Here is a 21196-nt window from a genome sequence, read left to right on the forward strand (position 1 = left end):
ACCCGAGATAAATCAGAAAGAAACAAACGGTGAGCTAAAAAAAAAAAAAAAAAAAAAAAAAAGCTGTTCATTCAGCCCGTTAGATGGCAGTCGACGGTTTATGAACAGTCTTTACCACAACAATTAACCCTGAAATTTGCCTGGTAGGTAGCAGGTAGGTAGCTGGCAATCAACACAGCAAAATCCAGCAAATGATTAGCATAGCGGAATATGACAGTTTCGGCACATGTAGAGTGGACATGTAGACCTGAAAATCGACAGTCCAGGAGAAAGACACACTCAAAGAAATAAGCGCCTGAAAGGCTAAAATGAGCAGGGAGAATGTCCCCTTCCTTAAACGTCATCTGTGCGTCAGGATACCAGGAAGTGTTAGTCAGTACGTGGCCTTTTCATCTGTGCAGCAGCAGGAGCTCCGCTTCATTACAAAATGGTAGCAACTGTCGCTTTAATATTATTTAATTTACTTTGACTCTTAAATATAGACGTTTTATCTTTGAATGTGATTCTGCAATGAACCAGTAAAAAATGAGTTTTATATGAAACCTTGTTATCAGTGAAAATCATTGACGTTAGCCGATGTGTTAGCTAAATGAGATACTAGCTCATTTGCAGCACTCCTTTGAAGAGTCTCTGTATTATGGCTGGAGTGTGAATTAGAGCAACAACTTTTTTTTTTAACCCTTGTGCCGGCTTGTTTCTGTTTTGTTTTGTTTTTCTTCTGTGGCTGTAGGAACTCGAGGCCATGACCAGATACACCAGCCCGGTGAACCCGGCTGTGTTCCCCCACCTCACTGTGGTGCTGCTGGCTATCGGCATGTTCTTCACCGCCTGGTTCTTCGTGTATCCTTTTTAATTTTTGAATGTTGCAGTCGATTTACTGTAAGTTAACTTGCATCAGAGCTGGCCAAAGTCGTCACTAAGTGCAGTAATTAAAGAAAACAAAACTTCATACTGGAACTTGTTTTCATAGTCGATGCCATTGGACAGTAAACCCCAATAATCAGATGATTGCCTGTGAGCCAGTACTTGGAGACACTGGGGTGGAAGAACCCATTTTTTTACAGGAAGAAACGTTAGCAGAACTAGGTTTAGGGAGGGACAGCTGTCGACTGCCTGAGGGGAAGGAAGACAAAAGAGGAGAGCATAGAGGACAGACTTTGGGAAAGATGAATGTTATCAACACAGAGTAGTGGGGTAGAAACAGCTCAGTATTCTGAGCCTATATCAGCGTAAATAATGAGCAGTTACACAGTCAAACAATCTAGCAAAACTACCAGCTTTATGAAAAGAAAGCTGCAAGCCTGATTTTTATTTTTTTTTTAATTTTTTTTAAATAAAGAGGTTGTCTCCCAAACTGGGGTAGGGAATATGTCTAAAATTAAGTATTGCAGGATGTGAATCAAGCCATGTTATGCAAGGACGATTAACATGTTATTGTGCGTCTCATGGCATTACCCATTTGTTTGTTTTGCAAGTTGATTTCATTTCATTAGTCTGTTTAGATTTCTTTATCAGATGATATAGAGATTATGTAAATGACTGAGGCTCTGGTGAGTGGAATTAGATAATTAATGTATGCCAACCACCCTGTGCACCACACCACAGGTAGCAGAACAATGTCCAATATCTGTTTTTAGCTCCACTCACACAACAGATGGATACAGAAACTAAACACTCAGACCACACCCTGTTTATATGTTCACTTTTTAAGCATTTTACGCCATAAGAATATTTTTATTTATTCAGCTATTTTTTGAAAAATACTGTATAAATCAAACTTTAATGTTGACTTTATGAGTTAAGGATTTTTGCAATAAGTGGTTGTTAAAGAAGTAGTTTTTGATGTTAGATAAACATCTAGTTCATGCCAATTAAGCAGTGGTATCCAATCTGTTTATTTTAAAAATCTTAATTTTAGATTGAGCTGTCACAATTTTTTTTTTTTAAATAATGAAGGCAGTACATCATGTATAATAAACCGGTTGCATAACTATATTCAGCAGTGCTGCATAAGAGATTAGGCTTAAAATAGAACAAAGACTCTAATCTTTGAGTTGGCCTTAGCTTTTCATCAGCTATGAGGTGACATCAACAAAATACACACGGGACGTCTACAAAGAGCTGCTGATCTCCCTCGTGGCATCACTTTTCATGGGGTTTGGTGTGCTGTTCCTACTACTCTGGGTTGGGATATATGTATGAAGGTACATTCAAACTCTGTCCTTATTTTTTTTTTAAATGCAGTAGTTTTAATTTAGAGTTGCTGAAACCATCAACACTCATTGTTTTCTGCCGTTTCAGGTGACTGACTTTAAAAAAAAGAAAAAGAAATGAAAGACACATTCCAGTGTAACAAAGGACATCACACACAACATGAACTGGACTTTGGATTAATTGGACTGCACTGACAATATTTTGGGATCACATGGACTCTGGATTTTGTTTCACAAGTAAAGGGGATTTGTACAACCTTTGGTGTGTTTCTTTGTTCATCCTGACAGCTTCAGTGTTTACAATAATCAACACATCCCATAATGAAACAGATTTTATGGTTATATAAAGTGTTGATGTGTTGGGATCTGCCCAGACCTGAGGTGGAATGTAACCTGTCACTTCTTTAAGAAATCCAAGGTTATTTTGACACACACGGGGCTATTCGCGGTGTGTTTCAGTAGTGGCGCCTAAAACCCTCAATCCCTGATTAATCTTTGTGTTAAAAATAGAGCAGTCTGTTTCACCTTGTCTCCTGGATAATACTGAATACCCCCGAGATGAAAGGATTACACTGGAATTAGAGATGGCTTATTTAATAAAAGCAGCGGAGACACAATTCAAAGATCTCCAAATAAAGAAAAGTGAGTTCATGTGAAAATTGAATTATTAAAATAACAATAGTGTAAACAGCACATACTAATCTTACATAAGGCAAAAGAGACCACCTGATCTTTCACTGCAGGGGAAACCTGCTTTCCAACAAAACTATGAGCATATGCTCTTCTAAAAGCTACCCATTGAAACAGTTAAAAAAAAAAAAGAACTTGTTCTACGAGGCAAAATCTGCATTTACACCTGGTCATTTTCAAAACATTCTCTCAGTGTGTTGCAGTCTTGTCTGCAACCCAAACTGATTTACAAGGCCACATAGATTAACTGACTCATCCTTATTAATACGATACTCACAAGCCACACTTGGCTTACCTGCCACTGTAAACCATTTAACCCACAGCTTCTTGGCTACAAAGAGCCAGTAAACAAACAGCAGTTGACACTTTGCTTCATCCCTGTTATGAGTTATTAAGTTCCATTTGTGTGTAAAATATATATATATGTGTATATATTTATATACACACACACACATGTCAGTGTTGCTTTGTTAGATATGGTTAATAGTGAAAGGATTTCCAAATATAAAAATGGGTTAAAAAAAAATTATCCAAAGGAAGGATTAGCTAGTGATGCCCAGTGATATGTTTTTCCACAGTTTCTTAAAAAGTGTCTCTGCTTCACTGACGAGCTCTGGCGAAGGCATCACGCAGCCACAGAGAGTCCTCGTACAGCCTCGGGTCTCCCATGTACTCTGCTGTACGTTTGTATAAGTAGTAATAAAACACAGCCGCTGTTAACAGAAAGAAGCACAGTTAGTCAGTGACAACAGAATAGCTGGGGTGGGAGATGTATCTCTGAAATTAATTCGCCAATTACCTGTTCTCTGAAAAACAAAAAGAGCTTGGAGACCATCTGTCCAAACAAAACTGTTTGAATTAAGCCATCTTAGGTTCTGGCAAAAAGGAAAACAAAAGAAAAGTCTCAGAAGATGGATCTTCATATATGACTTCTAATTTGCAAACAACAGTTTGAAAGCATACCAGCACCAAGCAGTGGAAGCAGATGCTAAGGGTCAGGTAAAGAGTAGAGAATACCAGCAGGGCCCTGAACCTCTCCAGAAGCAGCGACACCAGGCCGACCTGGAACACGTACGTGTTGAACATCATCAGGAGGATGATGATCACGTTGAACAAGATGGCAATGTCCTGGATGCTGCAAACACAGTTTTTTTAATAGTTAATTTTTTTAAGTACGGCTTTCTTTTTTATTGATATCATACCGACAAAAACTAGATTGCATGTCAGACATTAAAGTGAGACGCTGTCCGTGTAACAGCCAAGAATTCTTCTAATGAGTGCAAAATGTTTGATGTCAGGAAAACTGGCTATGTAACAGAAACCAACCACTTAATAAATGACACATAAATGGTACAAAGAGTAACCTTTCAGGAATAAAAGTATTATTTTATTATTATTAATAGATTTTTTAGTATTAAATCAGCATAAGCCTGGGCTTTAAGTCGTCTATGGCATTAGATGAGAAGAATTAGATGATTAATAAACAAGGGCTTAACTTGCATCTGAAAATGTTAAATATTTAATGTAACCATCACATTTTAGTACTTATTAACCTATTAAATTTAGCAGTAACATTCATTATAATGCACTAAAAACAAGAAAAGCAAGTGACATAAACACAAAAAAAATGCACATTGTTAGAACATCTATCAAATTCTAGAGATCTCAATTCATATAATGAAAGATGACATCAAATATCTCTAACTCTGTATGTAGTAAAAAAAAAAAATGAGAAATTGTGCATGTGTTTGTTAATCGGTTATAAAATAATTCAATCTCATCAGCACAGAGCTCTGTGACTCACATGAAAAGCACAAGTTGGATGACAGCTGCTCCTCTCAGAAGTTCACTGAAAGAGTTGACAAAGAGGTCATAGGCCAACAGTGTCAGCTGGATCAGCAGCACCAGTGAGAAGTTGCCGGTCTGAAGCATCTTCAAGGGCTGGTGGTGCAACCCCACAGCTCCACGGTGTATTCTCTTCAAAGTCTCCTTTTTTCTTGGTATTTGGTGGTGAAACCGACGTCTTTGGTCAACTCTACCCTCCTACATACTTCAGCAATAAACGACTTATCTGGAGCAAGACATTAATGAGCCACAATAATCCATTTGCAGTAAGCACTGGTCGCTTTTACGTTAAATTGTACATATTATATTCTCCAATCCGGTTTGCTCCGCTGTCACTGAACATGTTAGTTGTCCTAGATGAAAAAAATATTTCTGCGATGAGTGCTGCCTGTCCAAGATATCTGATGAAATGTATTCAATCCTGCCAAAAGCAGCATGCTGACATCTCAGATGTGGGAAATCTCCAGATATGCTGCACTACCTGAGAGGAAAGAAGAGAAGCAACTGAAACAACAAAGACATTTTAAAAGCGATGAAAATGCCCACCTCGTCCAACTCATATCTTAGCCCGCTAGCCATCTCCACTGTGAACGAGGGGTTGATGAAATTTCTGTCTCAGTCGAGCCAAATAAGCATTGAACCTAATCACGTAAGGTCAACGTGCTCGTGTTGTTACACAGGCGGGCATGGAAAGGTCACTACTAGGATTATAGATCTGACCCAAGTAAACTTACTCAGACTGAAACACCTCTTGTTTAGTCGCTGTTTTCGAAGTACTCGTTCTTGTTTTCTTTTCATCTATCTAATCTACATCTTACGGCTGCCCTTTTAGTCCAGTCTGGAGTTAATCCAAAAGACGGATAATAGAGGAACTATAGGCTTATCTTTTCCACAACAAATCACCCGTCTGGCGATGAACTCCCCCCAGACACGTTTGCTACGCTAACACAACATTGCTGCTCATTGTTACGCAAGCAGGCTTCACAAACATAATTTAACTGACATATACTTACGAGACAAAAATGATGAAACCAAGTCTGCGTGAGGCAGAAAGCACTAATAAATCACAAAAACCTCTCTTTTTATTCGCAAACGCCGCTATTCAAGCATCTACTTCTGATTTTCGGCATTAGCAGATGTATTTCCGCTAATTCCATGGTAACGCTTCTTGTTACCGTAATAACGGTAGTACGTTTTTTTCCGAGAATTAAGCAAAAATACAAAATTCCCAAAGTAATTAATTTTCACCAATTTGGCAGGGCATTAATGTGTATCGTGGAAACTTGGATGGTTGCTTTCTAAAAACTGAACGAATAAGCGTAACAACTTAGTAGAAATTTCCGAGTGTCTCAAATCCGCCGTGCTGCGGCATATATTACGGTAATCTCCCTGTCACGCGAGGTCGTCACTGCCACCCAGCGGCGTGAGTAAGTCTTTGAATGCCTCCGAGGTGATCAAAGGTAATGACTGGAGACCTGAGTTCAGCACACCGCAGGTAAGTTGTGAAAGTTTCTTCAACTTCCTAGAGTTGTCAAACAGCGCAGTAAAGCGAGTCATTTAGAAATGCTATTCGTCGCGCTAATCGCCACCTTCTCTGTGTTGTGTCAAGTTGACAACCTGTTGTTTTGTAGTGCAGGTTCTCTCCCCCGTTAATAATAAATGCACACGTCTCCTTTCGCTGGTTTTAGTTTCCCGTGCTTGACACTTTGCTCTAAAACGGGGCATATTTACTCACTTTAATTAATTGTGAGTGATCTTGCTAAATTACAGCCATCAACGCTGAACTGCATTTTACAAACTGTCGCATTTAATGAAGAGGAACTCAGCACATGTTCAACATATGTTCTAAATACATTCACACAGTCAGACAGGATGTGATCTAATGCTTGACTCTTAAGTTTGCCTCAGTTATTTTTGTACCCTACAGCATGTTGTCTCACTCCCCGGGGCTTCCTACATTTGCACCAAACTTAGAGCTTACTAAGAAGTGTTTTTAAGTGCTTAAAAGTTTTGATATGACCTTTGGCTTATTGGGAATCTGAGGTGTCATACAAAATCCTCAGCATACAGTGTTTACACAGGTCTCTTATCTGAAATTGCAGTATATCCCTTATTACACCCAAGTTTTGAAGGCTTCATAGATAATCAGTACGATAATTTACTGCGATAATCAGTGTTTTGGATTTTATGCCTTCATAGATAGCACGCCATGGAAAGAAAGGCAATATTTTATCAACCACTGAGGCAGACCTTTTTTTAATTCAATGTAGCGTAAGGATGTCCAGAAAGAAAGTAGTTCTTACTTCTGGATCAGTTTAGTAGTATGTTTAGTTGTGTTTACACTGAAATGGCTATCCTGAGTAATAGCAATGTCATCTTACTTGAAGAATGATCATGTGTGACGCTGGTAACCCTTATAAATCACTGTTTTATATGAACAGTCATGTTGTCATGGAGGCTGTTTTTCCCCCAACAATTCCTGCAAGTAAAATTTGTTTGCAATTGTGGTTGTTCTGACAATGCAAACAACTGCAAATGTTTAATTTGCATCTCCTCTCCCGTAGCTATCCTCCCTCCCATTCGAGGACACTAATTCTTTTCACATGACACCATCCTGTTTTTTTACCTTCCACGCATCCTGGTGCTCATTCATAGGTTAGATTTTTTTAATCTATATAAACAGTGAGGACAACTGGCTCATCTGAATGAGGAGTTCTTGTCAAGCCTTTCAGGGGATTCAAAATTATCTATGAAAATGTTTATAGAACAAAATGTGTTCTATGAAAACCATTTTCTTTATCAAAGTTTGTCGCACTGCATTCCTAAAAAATGTCCTAAAATGTAGCATAGACACGACTGATCAGACAGCCGGTCACAGGAGCTCACATGATGTGTAGAGTCAATAGCTAGTTTTTTCTGCACCTCTTGTTTGACAAGGGAGGGTCAAGGTCCTGTTTCTTGCACTATCTTGCAATACTAAAAACTAGACCCAAAAATGTAAGCAAATGTAATTCTAAAACTGTGCCGGACAAGCAGCGTTATTCCTGGATGAATAAATTTAGCATAGCTGAAATATTATTACGATCGTGTGTTCTCTATCATGTGATATACTAGAAGATAAGCATGTTTACATAGCCTGTACTTAATGATAGACACATTCAAACCCACACCCATCTGTCTCTGTGCAGCAATGTCTAAGTGGCTGGACGATGATGAGGTGCTGGTGGGTGAAGGCAGTGGCGAGGCAGTGCAACTGAGCCCCAGAGCGCGGACTCTGCCTCCTGGGAGCCCCAGATCAGGCCACGGGCGTAGTCCGCTAGCTTCACCCCGCAGCAGGGAGCCAGTTCCACTGAGCCCACTGGCAAAGACCATGAGCAAGGCCAAACAGCTGTTTCTGCTCTGTGACAAAGAGGGAAAAGGGTTCATCACAAAGCAGGACATGCAGGTGAGCAGCTAATGTGGTAGAGGAGCAACGTTTAGACTGACTGCAGAGTCTTGAACTTTGTCATCTCCTCTACTTGCTCAGTTTTCTATGCACTAATGTTTTGTATTTTCATGATCCTCCTTTTCTTCTTGTGTTCTCTTTCTTACTTTTTAACTTTATTTTAACTTATTCTCAGCTTTCATGACCTTGTCCTTCTGATTATTTTTGACTGTTTCTCACAGCACTTTCGAAAGTCTGATTATCAAATTGATATTTGATTAAAGTTTTTCTTGTTATTACTAATATTATTGTGCTTTTAGAGGTTACAGTGGGAGTTGCCACTGACCCCTGAACAGCTAGAAACAGTCTTTGACAGTCTGGACAGAGAGGGCAATGGTTACCTCACTCCTGTGGAGTTCAACACTGGGCTCGGTGAGCACGCTGCACTCAGTCATTTTAGAACAGTTTTAAAAGCGGATGATTAAATAAGCACATTATGTTATTCCTCGGTTCTATTTTCTGTGGTGTAGGTGAGCAGGTGGAGCTGGAGGAGGTGACAGACCTGGATCATGATGAAGCAGAAGAAGAACTGGACGAGGCGGACTTTTCTCAGGACCCCAGTGCTGTTAGATTTGTAAACATACTAATGGAACTTGGCACTGACAAACTTTTCAAAGAGTGAGTACTCTGCCCTAAAATCTTTACCATTAGCTTCCCTTTAAACTGTCCACCAAGATCTCCCCATTCAGTTTCACTGCAGCAGCTGTGTACAGTAACGTCACCTTCATCCTCAAATGTTAGCATATACACTATGTTCATACTGTTCTCACAAAATGGTTTAAATGCATCATCTCCTGCGATTGAGTTTTATTTTTGACTGAAAAATTGACACCAGGCGTGGTCTTCTGCTACTTCAAGGTTTAATGTAATGTGCATTAGGAGATGGTAATGTTTCAAAGGACTGTTTATTTAAAGGAATCTTCAAGGACTTCTTCAATATGTAAATGTATTTATGCAGTTCAGCATTTAAACTCAGCACTTTCTCTTTTCATGTAAACAAGTGATGTCGTGCAGTCACAGTTAGTTTTGTTTTTCGGTCACATTAACAGTTGTGTATTGTGCTGTGTGTCAGTCAACAGGAGCTGTGTACTCTGTGGTGTGAGCTCCAGAGAGACCGACCAGAGATGCTGAGCGTCCTAGAGGGCATCTTGGTCCATGCAGTGTCCCATTTACAAGACACCATGAAAGAGAGAGACAGTCTGGAACAAGCCTTACGCAGGTCACACCTTCCTTCCAGTACATTCATTTTAAGTAGTTTAACTGTGAGTGTTTGGATTATGCTGAGATTTTGTGTTGTTGTTTTTTTCTGCATTAGACGGGAGAGCGAACATGATCAGGTTGTTCGGTCTATATATGAGGAAATGGAAAGTCAAATCAGAGAGGAGAGAGAGAAGCTCCTTGCTCAGGTATAGATATGTGGTAGTTGCACTGTTGTTCCTTTTAGCAGGTGTACCTCAAATTAGCATTTAATGAATTTATTGTGAAATCAAGGACAGTATTAAACAGAAGGAGAAAGGGAAAATACTTGAGGAGGAGCTGAGGATGCGGGAACAGGAGTTGGAGAATACACTGAAAAAACAGACGGAGGTAGGCATCCGAACTGTACTCATGCCATTATGAAGGGCGTTATATTTTAATGCGAACAGGATCTGTCTTTGTTCTCAGCTTGAGACCCGAATGCGCCAGCTGAGCCACGAGCAAGTAAACATCAAAGAGCAGAACCAGCAGCTTCAGGACCTCAACATGCAGTTACAGGAGCAGGTGGAGCGCAACAAAGAACAGTTGCAGGCTGCGTTGGCTCAGCTCAACTTGGCGCAGATCAGCAATGCGCAAGAACAACTGGCCAGACAGAGGTGATTAACCAAGGTCCAGATGATGCCTTAGCACCAGCTTTGAAGTCATTAAAAACATTGTCTGCATGTGGTATGGCTGAAACATTTTTTTTTAAAATTTTAATTTCATTTACTTTAATTTATTTGGCACCAATTCACAATGACAGACCCCATGCCCTGCATATTGTAAGGGAGATAATATTAGAAAGAAACCCCAACAATCACACAACCTTCTATAAGCAAGCACTTTGCAACAAAAGGAAGGAAAACTCGCTTTTAACAGGAAGAAACCTCTGACTGAACCAGGCTCAGGTAGGGGCAGACATCTGAGTCAGTCAAGAGTTTGAGTGTGAAGAGAAGGATTATAAATTCTATTCTGAATTTAACAGGCGGGTGATGAAGAGAAGCTGATATGGGAGAAACATGTGCTCTTTGTTTCTAGTCCTGGTTTGTACTCTTGTTGCAGTGTTCTGGATCAACTGAAGGCTTATCAGGAAGCTTTTAAGACAACCTGATGACAGTGAATTAGAATACTCTAGCCTACAAGTAATAAATGTAGAAGCTATTTTTTTCAGAATCACTCTGAGACAGGAACGCTTCTGATTTTAGAGGCACTGTGCAAATGAATGAAAGCAGCAATTAAAGAAAACATTTGTTTAATGTGCTCGCTGAAGGACGTATTTTAGAGGATGATCTGATATCCTCGTGTTGGTGGTGTTCCCAGACCATCATGAAAATGTTGTTCCCGGTTCAACATTGCAAGTGACCAATCACATTGTTGTGACGTTATTCTTTTGCGCGCCAAGCCATTCGTGCATTTATGAAATTCCAATGTTGCAAGGACAATATCAATTCTGCTTACTGTTTATTAAAGGGTTACGGTTAGGGTTAGGGTCAGGCTCCGTTGATCGGCGGACAGAGGCGGTTTCACGCAGCTTTAGTACAGTTTTTTGTTTTACGCCGGTTTTTCCCGAAGTCGCAAAAGTATGACGTCACAACATTCTGATTGGTCACTTGCAATGTTGATCCTGGAACAACATTTAGTATGATGATCTGGGAACAACACCAACACGAGGATATCAGATCAACCCATTTTAGATAGTAGTAGATTTTTATCATCTGGCTTCATGGATAAATAATGCTGGGTATCATCTTCATAACTATGAAAATGTATGCAGTGTTTTTTTAACAATATTGTCTAAGGGAAGCATGCATAATATTAAAAACTATTGGTTCCCACTCAGAGCCCTGTGGAGCTCCATGACTAACTTCCATGTTTTAAAAAGATTCCCCATTTTCATGATTATCTATGATTTAAACCAGTGCATCTCACATATATCTCTACCAGGTACCATATGTATTAAAGGCCCTTTAAGATGAGCAGTGTGTTCTAATCTCTAGTAAAATGTTGTGGTTAGCGGTATCAAATGCTGCAATGAGGTCTAACAGGACAAGGATAGAGATGAGTCTGCTGTCAGAGGCCACTGGAACATCATTTGTAACCTTCACTAGTGCTGTTTCTGTGCTATGGTGAGAAGGCTGAACTCTACTTGCAAATGATCAGTTGGCCATTTTACAACAACTCCTTCAAGATTTCTTTAAATAAAAGATTAGAAATAGGTCAGTAATTAGCTAAGACATCTGGATCAAGTAAAGATTTCAAATCTTTTGTTTGCTTCACTTAGAAACGTGATGAAGGTGTCAAGGAACATGAAGAAAGAGAAAGAGAGTCTTTTGAGACAACTGGAGATATTGAGGTAAGTCTAAAACTGTCTGCTGTTTCAGTTAATGCCAAGTTCACAGACTACAGGTATGTTTGAATAGTCCAAAAATCCCGCCACACTTACACTAGACTCCTTAACACCGCCATAAGATAAACTACAAAACTCATATCTTCATCTCACCTTGTTGTTTTATGCAGGTCATAGAAATGAGAACAGTCAGTGAAAAATATCACTTCATTGAATGAGACCTGTAGCAGAAAGCACATTGGCAATACAGCAATAGACACTGCTAATGTAAAGCGAAACCCACTCTATCAAATGTCAGTTTCCTTTCCTGTGCATTTAACAAGCTGTTTTTAAAAATTCAAAACATATCAGTAGGTTATGGCATGAAATGATTTTGGGACAGCACCATCTTGTCTCCTTTAATAAGATTGGTCCGGGGTATCCTGTAATAAAGGAAGCATCAAAGCGCCTTTCCTTATTTTTTGGAGAGTTCAAACAGCTCCTACTGCGGATGCCGTGCAGATATTTCCTTTTCACATTTCTCAGTTAGGAAGCTTCCCAAGGAAAATGCACTATTCAAACTTACCCGTGGTCTTTTTTTTTTTTTTTTTTTTCTTTTTTAAAATTTAATTCACCATTTGAGACACGGGTCTCACCATGTGAGGATGTCTCTAAATAGATTTCTTTTGTGTGTGTGTGTGTGTGTGTGTGTGTGTGTGTGTGTGTGTGTGTGTGTCAGGGATATGAACAAAAGGCTGCGAGATGAGAAAGACGCCCAACAGTCTCAGAAGAGGGTTAGTCACAGACATGCTGTCCTTCCTCCTCTGCCCTTAACATATTACCTACCTAGTGAAGATGTTTGTATGCTGTGGACACAGCAGGTTGATCCACCCTAAGCTAAAACTTGGAATAGATTCATGTTTTACATCATCTGTTATTATTTATATGGGCAGCTGTTATTTTTTTGGTTATTAATTAATGTTGCTGACACAGCCTTTTGCAATGTTGTTTTTCTGTGGATGTGCTCAGTGAACTGAAGGATTTTGTTGACTAGACGTTTATTCTGTCCTGTGTCAACTTGAAGGAAAAGAAAATGTTCTATTTATATTTATGTTTATTGGTCACATTTCACTGTACAAATTCAGGTGAACTAAGTATTTTTTTTTTCAATCTAATAAAACTTTTTCTCAGACTTTTCATGACTGATAATCTAATTGAGCAACTTTCAGCAGGTTCAGCTCATCCTTGTTGTTTCACAAAACAAACATGAAGCATTTTTGTATAAAATGTGCAAATAATCTCATGAGTATTTATTTAAAAAAAAAAAAATCAACCTTGACGCAAAGACTGCCTCTTTCTTTATTTACCTATTGTATTTTTTTAAATCTACAAACACGAGTGCACAGTTAAAAATAAATGAATAATCATAGTTGGACTGCATTCCTGCATTTTAAATGTACACTGTAAATAGTTTACCAGTGGAAGCAAGTGGAATTACTACAGAGATCACACACTCATGAGTGCAGTCCTGTGATAAAATCAAGTACACCATAGACATAATTCAGTAGTTTGTAGAGTTCAGCACAATAACTTGAAGTAGTCGTTTTGAATGAAGCCAATATGTCCAAGTCTGTGGCTACAAAACACCCAAATCATAAACCCTCCACCACCACATGAGGCTTTTGTGCTGATATCCTGTGTTTGGTTTTCACCAGACATCGCACTGAGCGGTTCGGTTCAAAGCGCATTTACCTTGGATATGCACCATGCTACATCCATAAATCTTTAATACTTTATAAATCTGTGGACGAGTATGAAATCTTAATGCTACATATTTCTTCTGCCTCACTTTCTACAAAAACCTTGTAGACTCCAAATGTCACACAGGCTTTGCAGAAGAGAGGGTCAGTTATAGGTAACTACTTACTGGAGGACAAGCCAATGAAAAGGTTTGTATAAATAGTGCATCTGTTTGTCATTTTTGCAGTGATGTAGCAGATGGATATAGGCAGCCACTAATTTTGTGTATTTATTGATTCTGAAGACAGCCATGCTCTGCTGATGAGTTGGAGCAGGACAAAAAGACAGAGGTGACAATATCATCCAAGAAACACCAACCGTCAGGTAGAGTCAGGGGTGAAAATGTTGAACAGACCCAAACTCAGGTAGGGAAAATGTAAAATCTACAAATACACATAATATATCTGAGAAATAATTATTGAATAGCGCAGATGCAGCAACAAAACTGAGCAGTAATGATGGAAATTATGTTTTGAGGCTTTTGGTTTAGGGCTTAAACAACCACTGGTCACTCAAAAAAAAATAAAAATTAAACTTTTCAAATATTAGATTGATCAAAATGTCACCTTTGATTCTTTTATCTGAATTCTAGAGCAAAGCTGTCAGTACTCAGCAAGTGTTCAAGGTTGTGTTTCTGGGTAACTCGGGGGTGGGTAAGAGCTCCTTCATCCAGTATTATTGCACAGGGCGCTCCGACAGTAAAGTCAGCACTACCATTGGTAAGTCTTTTCACAGCGATGTACGTGCTCATCAGTGTATAGAAAACTACTGTGTGTATGTTGAAGTAAATGTTTGATATATGTATTGAAGTCGAGCATGAAGTCATAAGGCTTTGTTGTTCATAGGTATAGATTTTAAGATGAAGACTATAACTGTGGACTCCACCACCATCATCCTGCAGCTGTGGGACACTGCAGGGCAGGAGAGGTCAGACATGTTTACACAAGCACACAAAATCATCCGAGGTGCAGAATGTTTTACATCGAATCTGTTTTTTAGGTTTCGCAGCATCACCGAGCAGTACTACCGAAAGGCCGACGGCATCCTTGCCATGTATGATGTAACGCACTCCGCCTCCTTCACTGCAGTGAGAGGATGGATGGACTCCATCAGGGTGAGTAGGCGGCACTACCATGGTTTGATGTAAAAGCATGCAAAACAGTGGATCTTTATTTGAATATACGTGAAAGTTACTGACGTAATGGCGATGCACGAATCTCAGTCCTAACTTTGATTCCTTTTTTATATAAGATGACCTTTATTAGTCCCACAGGTGGGAAATTTGTTTTGTTACAGCAAAAGTGCAAAGTTATGTAGCAGAAATTAGAAAAACACTGGAATGCAATAAAATAAAATAAAATACTATATACAATACAATAAAATAGAATAGAATAATGTATACAATAGAATAAAATAGAAATACAAATGCTATATACAACTGAGTAAGAAAATACAAAAGTACAACTTCGTCAGAAGAAGAATTGTATAAGAATTGCACATATAGCATTTAGAATTGCACATATAGCAGTCTTATTGCACGTGTGAGGGTTTGATCAGCTGCAAAAGTCTTTGTTGTGGAGTCTGACAGCAGTGGGGAGGAAAGACCTGCGAAATCTCTCCGTCCCACACCGTGGGTGCTGCAGTCTCCCACTGAAGGAGCTGCTCAGTTTTTATATATATTATTGGGGTGACCTCTTTGGTGTATCTCCTTTATGTATAGCGTGTACTATAAACCCGCTGTATGTTTGTCTCAGGAGAAGATGTGTGAAGGTGCTGTACTAATGCTGCTGGGGAACAAGCTGGACTTGGCTGACAATCAGTGTAGAGAAGTGAGAACAGAAGAGGGTCAAAAACTGGCAGAGGTGAGGCGCATTAGACTATTCACCCAAATTTCTAAAATTGGAAAGCCACAAATGTATAAAAAGAAAAGTCTATTTTTTTGGTTATACAGCAACATCAAGCTTTGTTTTATGAGTGCAGTGCCAGGAATGGATTGAACGTGGAGGAACTAATGAATCACCTGGCAGGGTATGGCATCACATATTTGTGATTTACAGAATCACATTATGAAAATCCTCTGGAGCATTTATATAATATTACAGATAATCCTTCTGTACTTTTCTGTTGTAGCTTTGCCCATTTGTGACTTTTAAATGTAATCCCTATTAAACATCCTATCAAAGGCTAATAATAAATGAGAAGAGGGAGGTGCTGAGTGTAAATGTTGTCTTTTGTTTTGTTTTGTTTTGTTTTGTTTGTTTTATGCACGCAAATCTTCAGAGGGAGGCTTTGGTAACATTTTTAAAATTGCCATGGTAGTTGTTTTATCTGACGAATCGACAAAGGGATCAAAGTAGCAAGCAATTCAGCATACATATATATACATATATTCTATCTCAGATTCCATAATAGATTCCACTACTGTTAATCTATTAATTACCTAATAAACTGGTAGCTGGATGAACTTCCTCTGATATTACAGTAAGATCACAGATTTTTCTTCTCATATGTTGCGGTTTCTGTACATTTTAGGATGTTGGTAACTCAGCATGAACGCCAGTGTGAAGATGCACTTCTACTGACTGAAACCATGCCTAAAAGAAGTTGCTGTGCATGAACAGTTGAGGACAGGCTTTTGAAAAGACTGAAACTGCCTCCAGGTGTTCTTCTTTGGTTCAGTGGAGCCACGTTGTATCCCACACCAACAGCAGATCACCACGTCGTGACGTCACATCAGGCATTTTTCTGTGAACAAGTTTACTGAATAGAATAATGTTTTCCTTTGGGTTTATGCATCTTTCAGAAATGTCTAATAAAATCTATTTTTGATGACTGCTCTTTTGTCATGTGTCTTTAAAAAAATCTGTTAAACCTTTAAGCTGCATGCTTTAAAGCAAGTAGAGCTCGTATGCATGGGAAACCAGCTGGGGGCAGACAAGTACAGCTTGCAGAGGGGCGAGCAGCCTGTTGTGCCAAAAGAGGACAGACGCTCAGACCCTTGAGTGGGAGGCTCGAGTGTGACTGTCAGCTGAGAACTTACACTGTTGCGCTCAACCTTCAAAGACAGTTGGACGCTGAGGTCGGCAGACTCTGAGAAGACGTTACCCTGATAATCTACATCCTTTGGGAGGTCCACCATCTAAACCAGGTAGGAGTATTTTGGTCTGTGTGAAAACAGAGCAGTTTTTCCATGACATAATGAGTTAAAAATAACTCTGAATATGACCACGGTGATATTGTTTTCAGTCGTACTTACACATTAAGATTGTCTTAAAAGTATATTTTAATCAGGTTTATACGTGTTATCTTTTTAACTGTTCTTTATATATGTTTGTAAACAAAGATGTTCATTTGTGTTTAAAATATAAAAAACAGAAAAGAAAAACATTTCCCATGATGCTCAGGGTCATGACTTCTCTCAAAATAGAAGCACCAGGAAAGTTCTGTTTAGGCAAGAATAACAACATTTGACTTGAGCCTGAAGTAAAGAGTGAAAAGCTAACACAAAATCACTGAAGAATGAGACGATCAGATTATGTTACTGAAACGGGGGACGGATGTGTGTCTGCTGGATGATATGTGACACAGGACGTTAAGTATGTTTTCCCCACAACATATTTGATTTCATCTCTGAGCTCTTTTCCATTGCACTCTTATAGCACCTCGAGCTACTGCACAAAGACTAAGGTACAATCTCAACAATAGCCGTCACAAAAAGCCCAATTGTTCTGCAACCCACGGCAAAGGCAGGACTAAAGGGAACTGAAAGAGGAAACTGATATAGAAATAAACTGCATGTATAACTACATCACATATGACACTAATACAGCTTTCCATTATAAAGGATAGGAACAGAAATCTGTGTAAATCTTGCAGTGGGGGGGGTATAGCCTGCAGTTTTGCTCTCAGTATCTTGTAGTAATCCCTTTAGGGGGAGACTGAGATGTGCCATCGAATATTTGGTTGTTTCTTTACTGTATCAGCTTGAACACTGCTAACATTAATAATTCCCCTTTTTTAACAGAATGGAAGTTCGACGTGAAAAAAAGCACGCCTGCGGGACGATTTGTCTGAAGTATCTTCTTTTTCTTTTCAATGTTCTTTTCTGGGTAGGTTAATATAAAAGTGCAAAGATTTTCACTGAATTTTAGATTACAAAAGCAACTTTTGAACGATGTCATCTTAATTCAGTCAGTTGTAATTGATTTAAAGTTGCAACATTAAATTTGTGCAGTGCTTAAAATGCCATAGACATTAAGATGACTTCCTTTGTACACAGACACATTAAAAAAAAAATGGAAAAAAAACATACAAACTTTTTTATTTACTTATTTTTACTTTATTAACTGCAATTTCCTTTAGGCTTTAAGAATAGACTGATGTTCTAGTCTCTCAGGGCTTACACTGAAAGAATGAGGCGTTGTCCAGTGTGATCACATTTTAAGAGCAAAGTTATAACTTATGTGCTGCATTCTCACTACGAGCATCTGGTTTGAGTTGAGCTGGTAACGGTATGTTCTGTCAGCTGGCAGGTGGGGCTGTGTTGGCGGTGGGCGTGTGGACTCTGGTGGAAAAGAGCGACTACATCAGTTTGCTGAGCTCCAGCTTCTATGCAACTTCGGCGTACATCCTGATAGCTGCTGGAGTCATCGTGATAGTGACCGGGATAATCGGCTGCTGTGCCACGCTGAACGAGATGAAGAGTCTTTTGATTGTGGTACGGTGACCACGCCCACAAAATACTACCTGTTACAGAAAAACTGATTTTTCTTGCCCGTTTCACTTCACTCCACAGAAGCTGAAATCCTTTTTTCATTAGTCCACATGAGAAACCATGGCACTTTTAAGTCCATGTTTATACACTCTCACCCCCTGGTCCAGGTTGTGTATTGAAAGCTAATCCTTGGTGACCTTCTGTCTCGTCTGCCTGCACTCAGTGCAGCTCATTATGCCAGGCATGCCTGTCAGATATAACAGATAAAGTCATGCACAGTGTGTCTTTAAGAGTTTAGATATAGAGTGTGGCTCATGCCAGAGGAATGAAGGGCATCACAAGCTGCTGCTTGGACTTAAGAGTGTGTGTGAGTGAGACAGACAGACAGACAGACAGACAGAGGGTCTGTGAGGATATCACTCAGACTCAGTGGTATATCTCTATGGTCATACTCCCCGCAATCTTTATAATGAGCACCTTCCTTTCCCACCATTTAATCACTTATTTTCTGGAGTATGATGTTTGTATTTTGTAGCCATGCACAGATATGTTCAGTGACATTATACCTGCAAAATGGTGCAAAATAATGGCATTTCACTGTATTCATAGTCATTTTTGTTATGTCTCTGCCTACAGTATCTGATCTTGTTGCTCTGTATTTTCCTTCTGGAAATCATTGCTGGTGTTCTGGCATACATTAACTACCAAGAGGTGAGGTGCCATACTTTCTATTTGTATCTGTTTGTATATAGAGACAAAAGTAAATAGTGACATACAGTTTATTTTGCTATAACTTGCACAGCTTCCAGTACTTTTTATGGTTATATCTATTCATCATTTAAATTTCACCCCAGAAATTACAAATGTCTTTTTTTTTTGTCTTTCTGCTTGCATTATGTGTATTTTATTAATTCTACTTTCCTTTCAAGTATTTCTCCTAGCTTTGCATCATTTTAATGTCAAATCTAACAACCACTCAGTTGCTGCACTCCTTTGTGAAGTGTGTTTTACATGCTTTTCTGTGCATGTTCATTTGTCCATTTTTCCCCCATCCTTCTCACGCCTCTCTTTCTTCCCCCTTTTTTCTTGCTCTAGTGTTTCCCTTTCTGCTACCAGGTAATCTACTGCAGTGTGTTTCTCCTTTATATCAGTCTGTTTTAGTTCTGACAGGTTGAGGTTATTTTTATTTGCAAGAGTCTTCATTAGAATCAGGGAGTGAGGTCATAGAATCTGTGCTCATATATTTTGAGTTATCTGTGGGTATTGCTCAGGTAGACAGGAATGTTACGGGGGAAGGAGGAAACTTGATCAGGAGCTATTTTTGTTGATGGGAGGTACTAAAGAGCTTCTCCTGTCTCACAGCTGGATGAAGAGCTCAAACAGAACCTGAAAGTGACCATGCAGCAGAAATACCAGCAGCCAGGAGAGGAGAGCATCACACAGGCTGTGGACAAACTACATCAGGAGGTGTGGAAAAGGAGAATTTGTTTCAGAAAAAGGCTCGAATAAAAAATGAGTAACATCAGTAAGACTGGACATGATTAATAATGAAATTCTGTGTTAACTGCAATTTTCTCATTATTTTCCCTCTCAGTTTAAGTGTTGTGGTAGCCACAACTTCTCAGACTGGAGCGACAGTGTGTGGATCCAGGCAGCAGAGAACGAGCGTCTTGTTCCCGATAGCTGCTGTAAAACTCCAGGTGAACTCTGTGGCCGCAGGGACCATCCCTCCAACATCTACAGAGTGGAGGTAAAAACGAGAAAGCTCTCCATCGACGCAGCGTGGCTAAATTTCACATGATAACAAGATATTATTATTTATTCTTTTTTTTCTCCCCTGTTCTTGTGCTCTCAGGGAGGCTGCATCATGAAGTTAGAGGAATTCCTCTTGAGTCAGTTATATATTCTCAGTGCAGTTGGTATAGGGATTGCATTTCTACAGGTGAAAGCTTTCACTGCTGAGCAAAACGGAGATAAATATGAACATCTATTTTAATGGAGTCTGGAAATAATGAGGTCTTTGTGTCTGTTTTGTTTCAGCTTCTGGGGATGATGTTTACATGCTGCCTTTACCGGAATTTGAAAGAAGATCCATACTAATTTTGTACTTCCCCCCTCCCCATCCATCTATTCATTTTCTTCCAATTGTCCAATTCATGACCGTGGGGATGGGTGCTGGAGCTTATCCTAGCAGTCATATGGCGAGAGGGAGGGTACACCATTGGACAGGTCACCAATCTGTCACAGGGCTAATACATGAGGACAGACAACCATTCACACCAACAGAATTTAGAATCACCAATTAACCCAACCTTGTGCACACTGTCGGTGGAAGTTGGAGTACCTGCAGAGAACATGCAAACTCCACACAGAAAGGCCCCAGGTTGGATTTGCACCCAGAATCTTCTTGCTATGATAATGCTAACCACCACACCACTGTGACACCCTTGTAGGGATCACTGTAGTTTTTTTAAACATCACAAAATTTAACACAACTTCTAAAATGTTTTCCAAATTATTATAACCCCACCACCCCAAAAAAGTATTTTTTCCCCACAGTCCTACGATGCTGCATAGTTACTTCAAACACTGCGATGCTGCTGGACAGCACTGCTCATTTGTTCTCGCAAAAACAGCTTTGCATGTGTTTATGTATTCTTTAATTTAGGTCACAAAGGATTTTTAACTCTTTAAAATGAGTGGTGTATATTTAAAAAGCAGAGCAATATGAGCATGTTGTGGCCGCTTCTCTGTTTGTCTTTTTAATTGCTTTTTTATGTATAGTCATTACAAATGTGTATTTAAAAAAACTAATATAAAGAACTATTTTTCTTTGTTGGATGCAAATAAAAGATACTTCCTTATAATTTCCACCCAAATTCTCAGAT

General features: G+C 39.2%; 4 protein-coding genes across 9 annotated transcripts; 3 read left to right on the plus strand and 1 right to left on the minus strand.

Annotated features, from left to right (window-relative positions):
• The first annotated feature begins 321 nt into the window (after nucleotides 1–321).
• Nucleotides 322–2469, plus strand: tmem258 (transmembrane protein 258). Its single transcript, XM_082540431.1, has 4 exons — nucleotides 322–430; nucleotides 731–840; nucleotides 2076–2204; nucleotides 2302–2469. Exons 1-3 carry the CDS (start codon nucleotides 428–430, stop codon nucleotides 2200–2202), a joined length of 240 nt encoding a protein of 79 aa, XP_082396557.1. The 5' UTR covers nucleotides 322–427; the 3' UTR covers nucleotides 2203–2204; nucleotides 2302–2469.
• A 113-nt stretch (nucleotides 2470–2582) lies between these two features.
• Nucleotides 2583–5900, minus strand: tmem138 (transmembrane protein 138). Of its 4 annotated transcripts, none has more exons than XM_082540429.1 (5): nucleotides 5762–5900; nucleotides 4708–4974; nucleotides 3867–4038; nucleotides 3703–3778; nucleotides 2583–3616 (listed from the first exon to the last, which is right to left on the minus strand). In XM_082540429.1, exons 2-5 carry the CDS (start codon nucleotides 4833–4835, stop codon nucleotides 3504–3506), a joined length of 489 nt encoding a protein of 162 aa, XP_082396555.1. In that variant the 5' UTR covers nucleotides 4836–4974; nucleotides 5762–5900; the 3' UTR covers nucleotides 2583–3503. The 4 variants fall into 4 exon arrangements, with proteins under 4 accessions (XP_082396555.1, XP_082396553.1, XP_082396554.1 ...); XM_082540427.1 differs by having other exon boundaries at nucleotides 4708–5229; XM_082540428.1 differs by lacking the exon at nucleotides 5762–5900 and adding an exon at nucleotides 5483–5742 and having other exon boundaries at nucleotides 4708–5229.
• Nucleotides 5901–6139: 239 nt separating this feature from the next.
• cracr2b (calcium release activated channel regulator 2B) lies at nucleotides 6140–16338 on the plus strand. 2 transcript variants are annotated; one of them, XM_082540425.1, is made up of 18 exons: nucleotides 6140–6243; nucleotides 7937–8193; nucleotides 8493–8604; nucleotides 8703–8850; nucleotides 9305–9451; nucleotides 9548–9638; nucleotides 9724–9819; nucleotides 9898–10085; nucleotides 11750–11821; nucleotides 12534–12588; nucleotides 13664–13743; nucleotides 13839–13959; nucleotides 14187–14313; nucleotides 14440–14521; nucleotides 14594–14708; nucleotides 15349–15456; nucleotides 15546–15622; nucleotides 16127–16338. In XM_082540425.1, the coding sequence occupies exons 2-18, from the start codon at nucleotides 7939–7941 to the stop codon at nucleotides 16209–16211; spliced, it is 1959 nt and encodes a 652-aa protein (XP_082396551.1). In that variant the 5' UTR covers nucleotides 6140–6243; nucleotides 7937–7938; the 3' UTR covers nucleotides 16212–16338. The 2 variants fall into 2 exon arrangements, with proteins under 2 accessions (XP_082396551.1, XP_082396552.1); XM_082540426.1 differs by having other exon boundaries at nucleotides 15575–15622; nucleotides 16127–16236.
• A 236-nt stretch (nucleotides 16339–16574) lies between these two features.
• cd151 (CD151 molecule) lies at nucleotides 16575–21181 on the plus strand. 2 transcript variants are annotated; one of them, XM_082542519.1, is made up of 9 exons: nucleotides 16575–16742; nucleotides 17619–17703; nucleotides 18120–18311; nucleotides 18945–19019; nucleotides 19404–19424; nucleotides 19671–19775; nucleotides 19903–20058; nucleotides 20164–20250; nucleotides 20349–21181. In XM_082542519.1, the coding sequence occupies exons 2-9, from the start codon at nucleotides 17620–17622 to the stop codon at nucleotides 20406–20408; spliced, it is 780 nt and encodes a 259-aa protein (XP_082398645.1). In that variant the 5' UTR covers nucleotides 16575–16742; nucleotide 17619; the 3' UTR covers nucleotides 20409–21181. The 2 variants fall into 2 exon arrangements, with proteins under 2 accessions (XP_082398645.1, XP_082398646.1); XM_082542520.1 differs by lacking the exon at nucleotides 19404–19424.
• The last annotated feature ends 15 nt before the right edge of the window (nucleotides 21182–21196 follow it).

Source organism: Aulonocara stuartgranti (assembly GCF_965226115.1).
Source record: "Aulonocara stuartgranti genome assembly, chromosome: 7".
NCBI lineage: Eukaryota > Metazoa > Chordata > Actinopteri > Cichliformes > Cichlidae > Aulonocara > Aulonocara stuartgranti.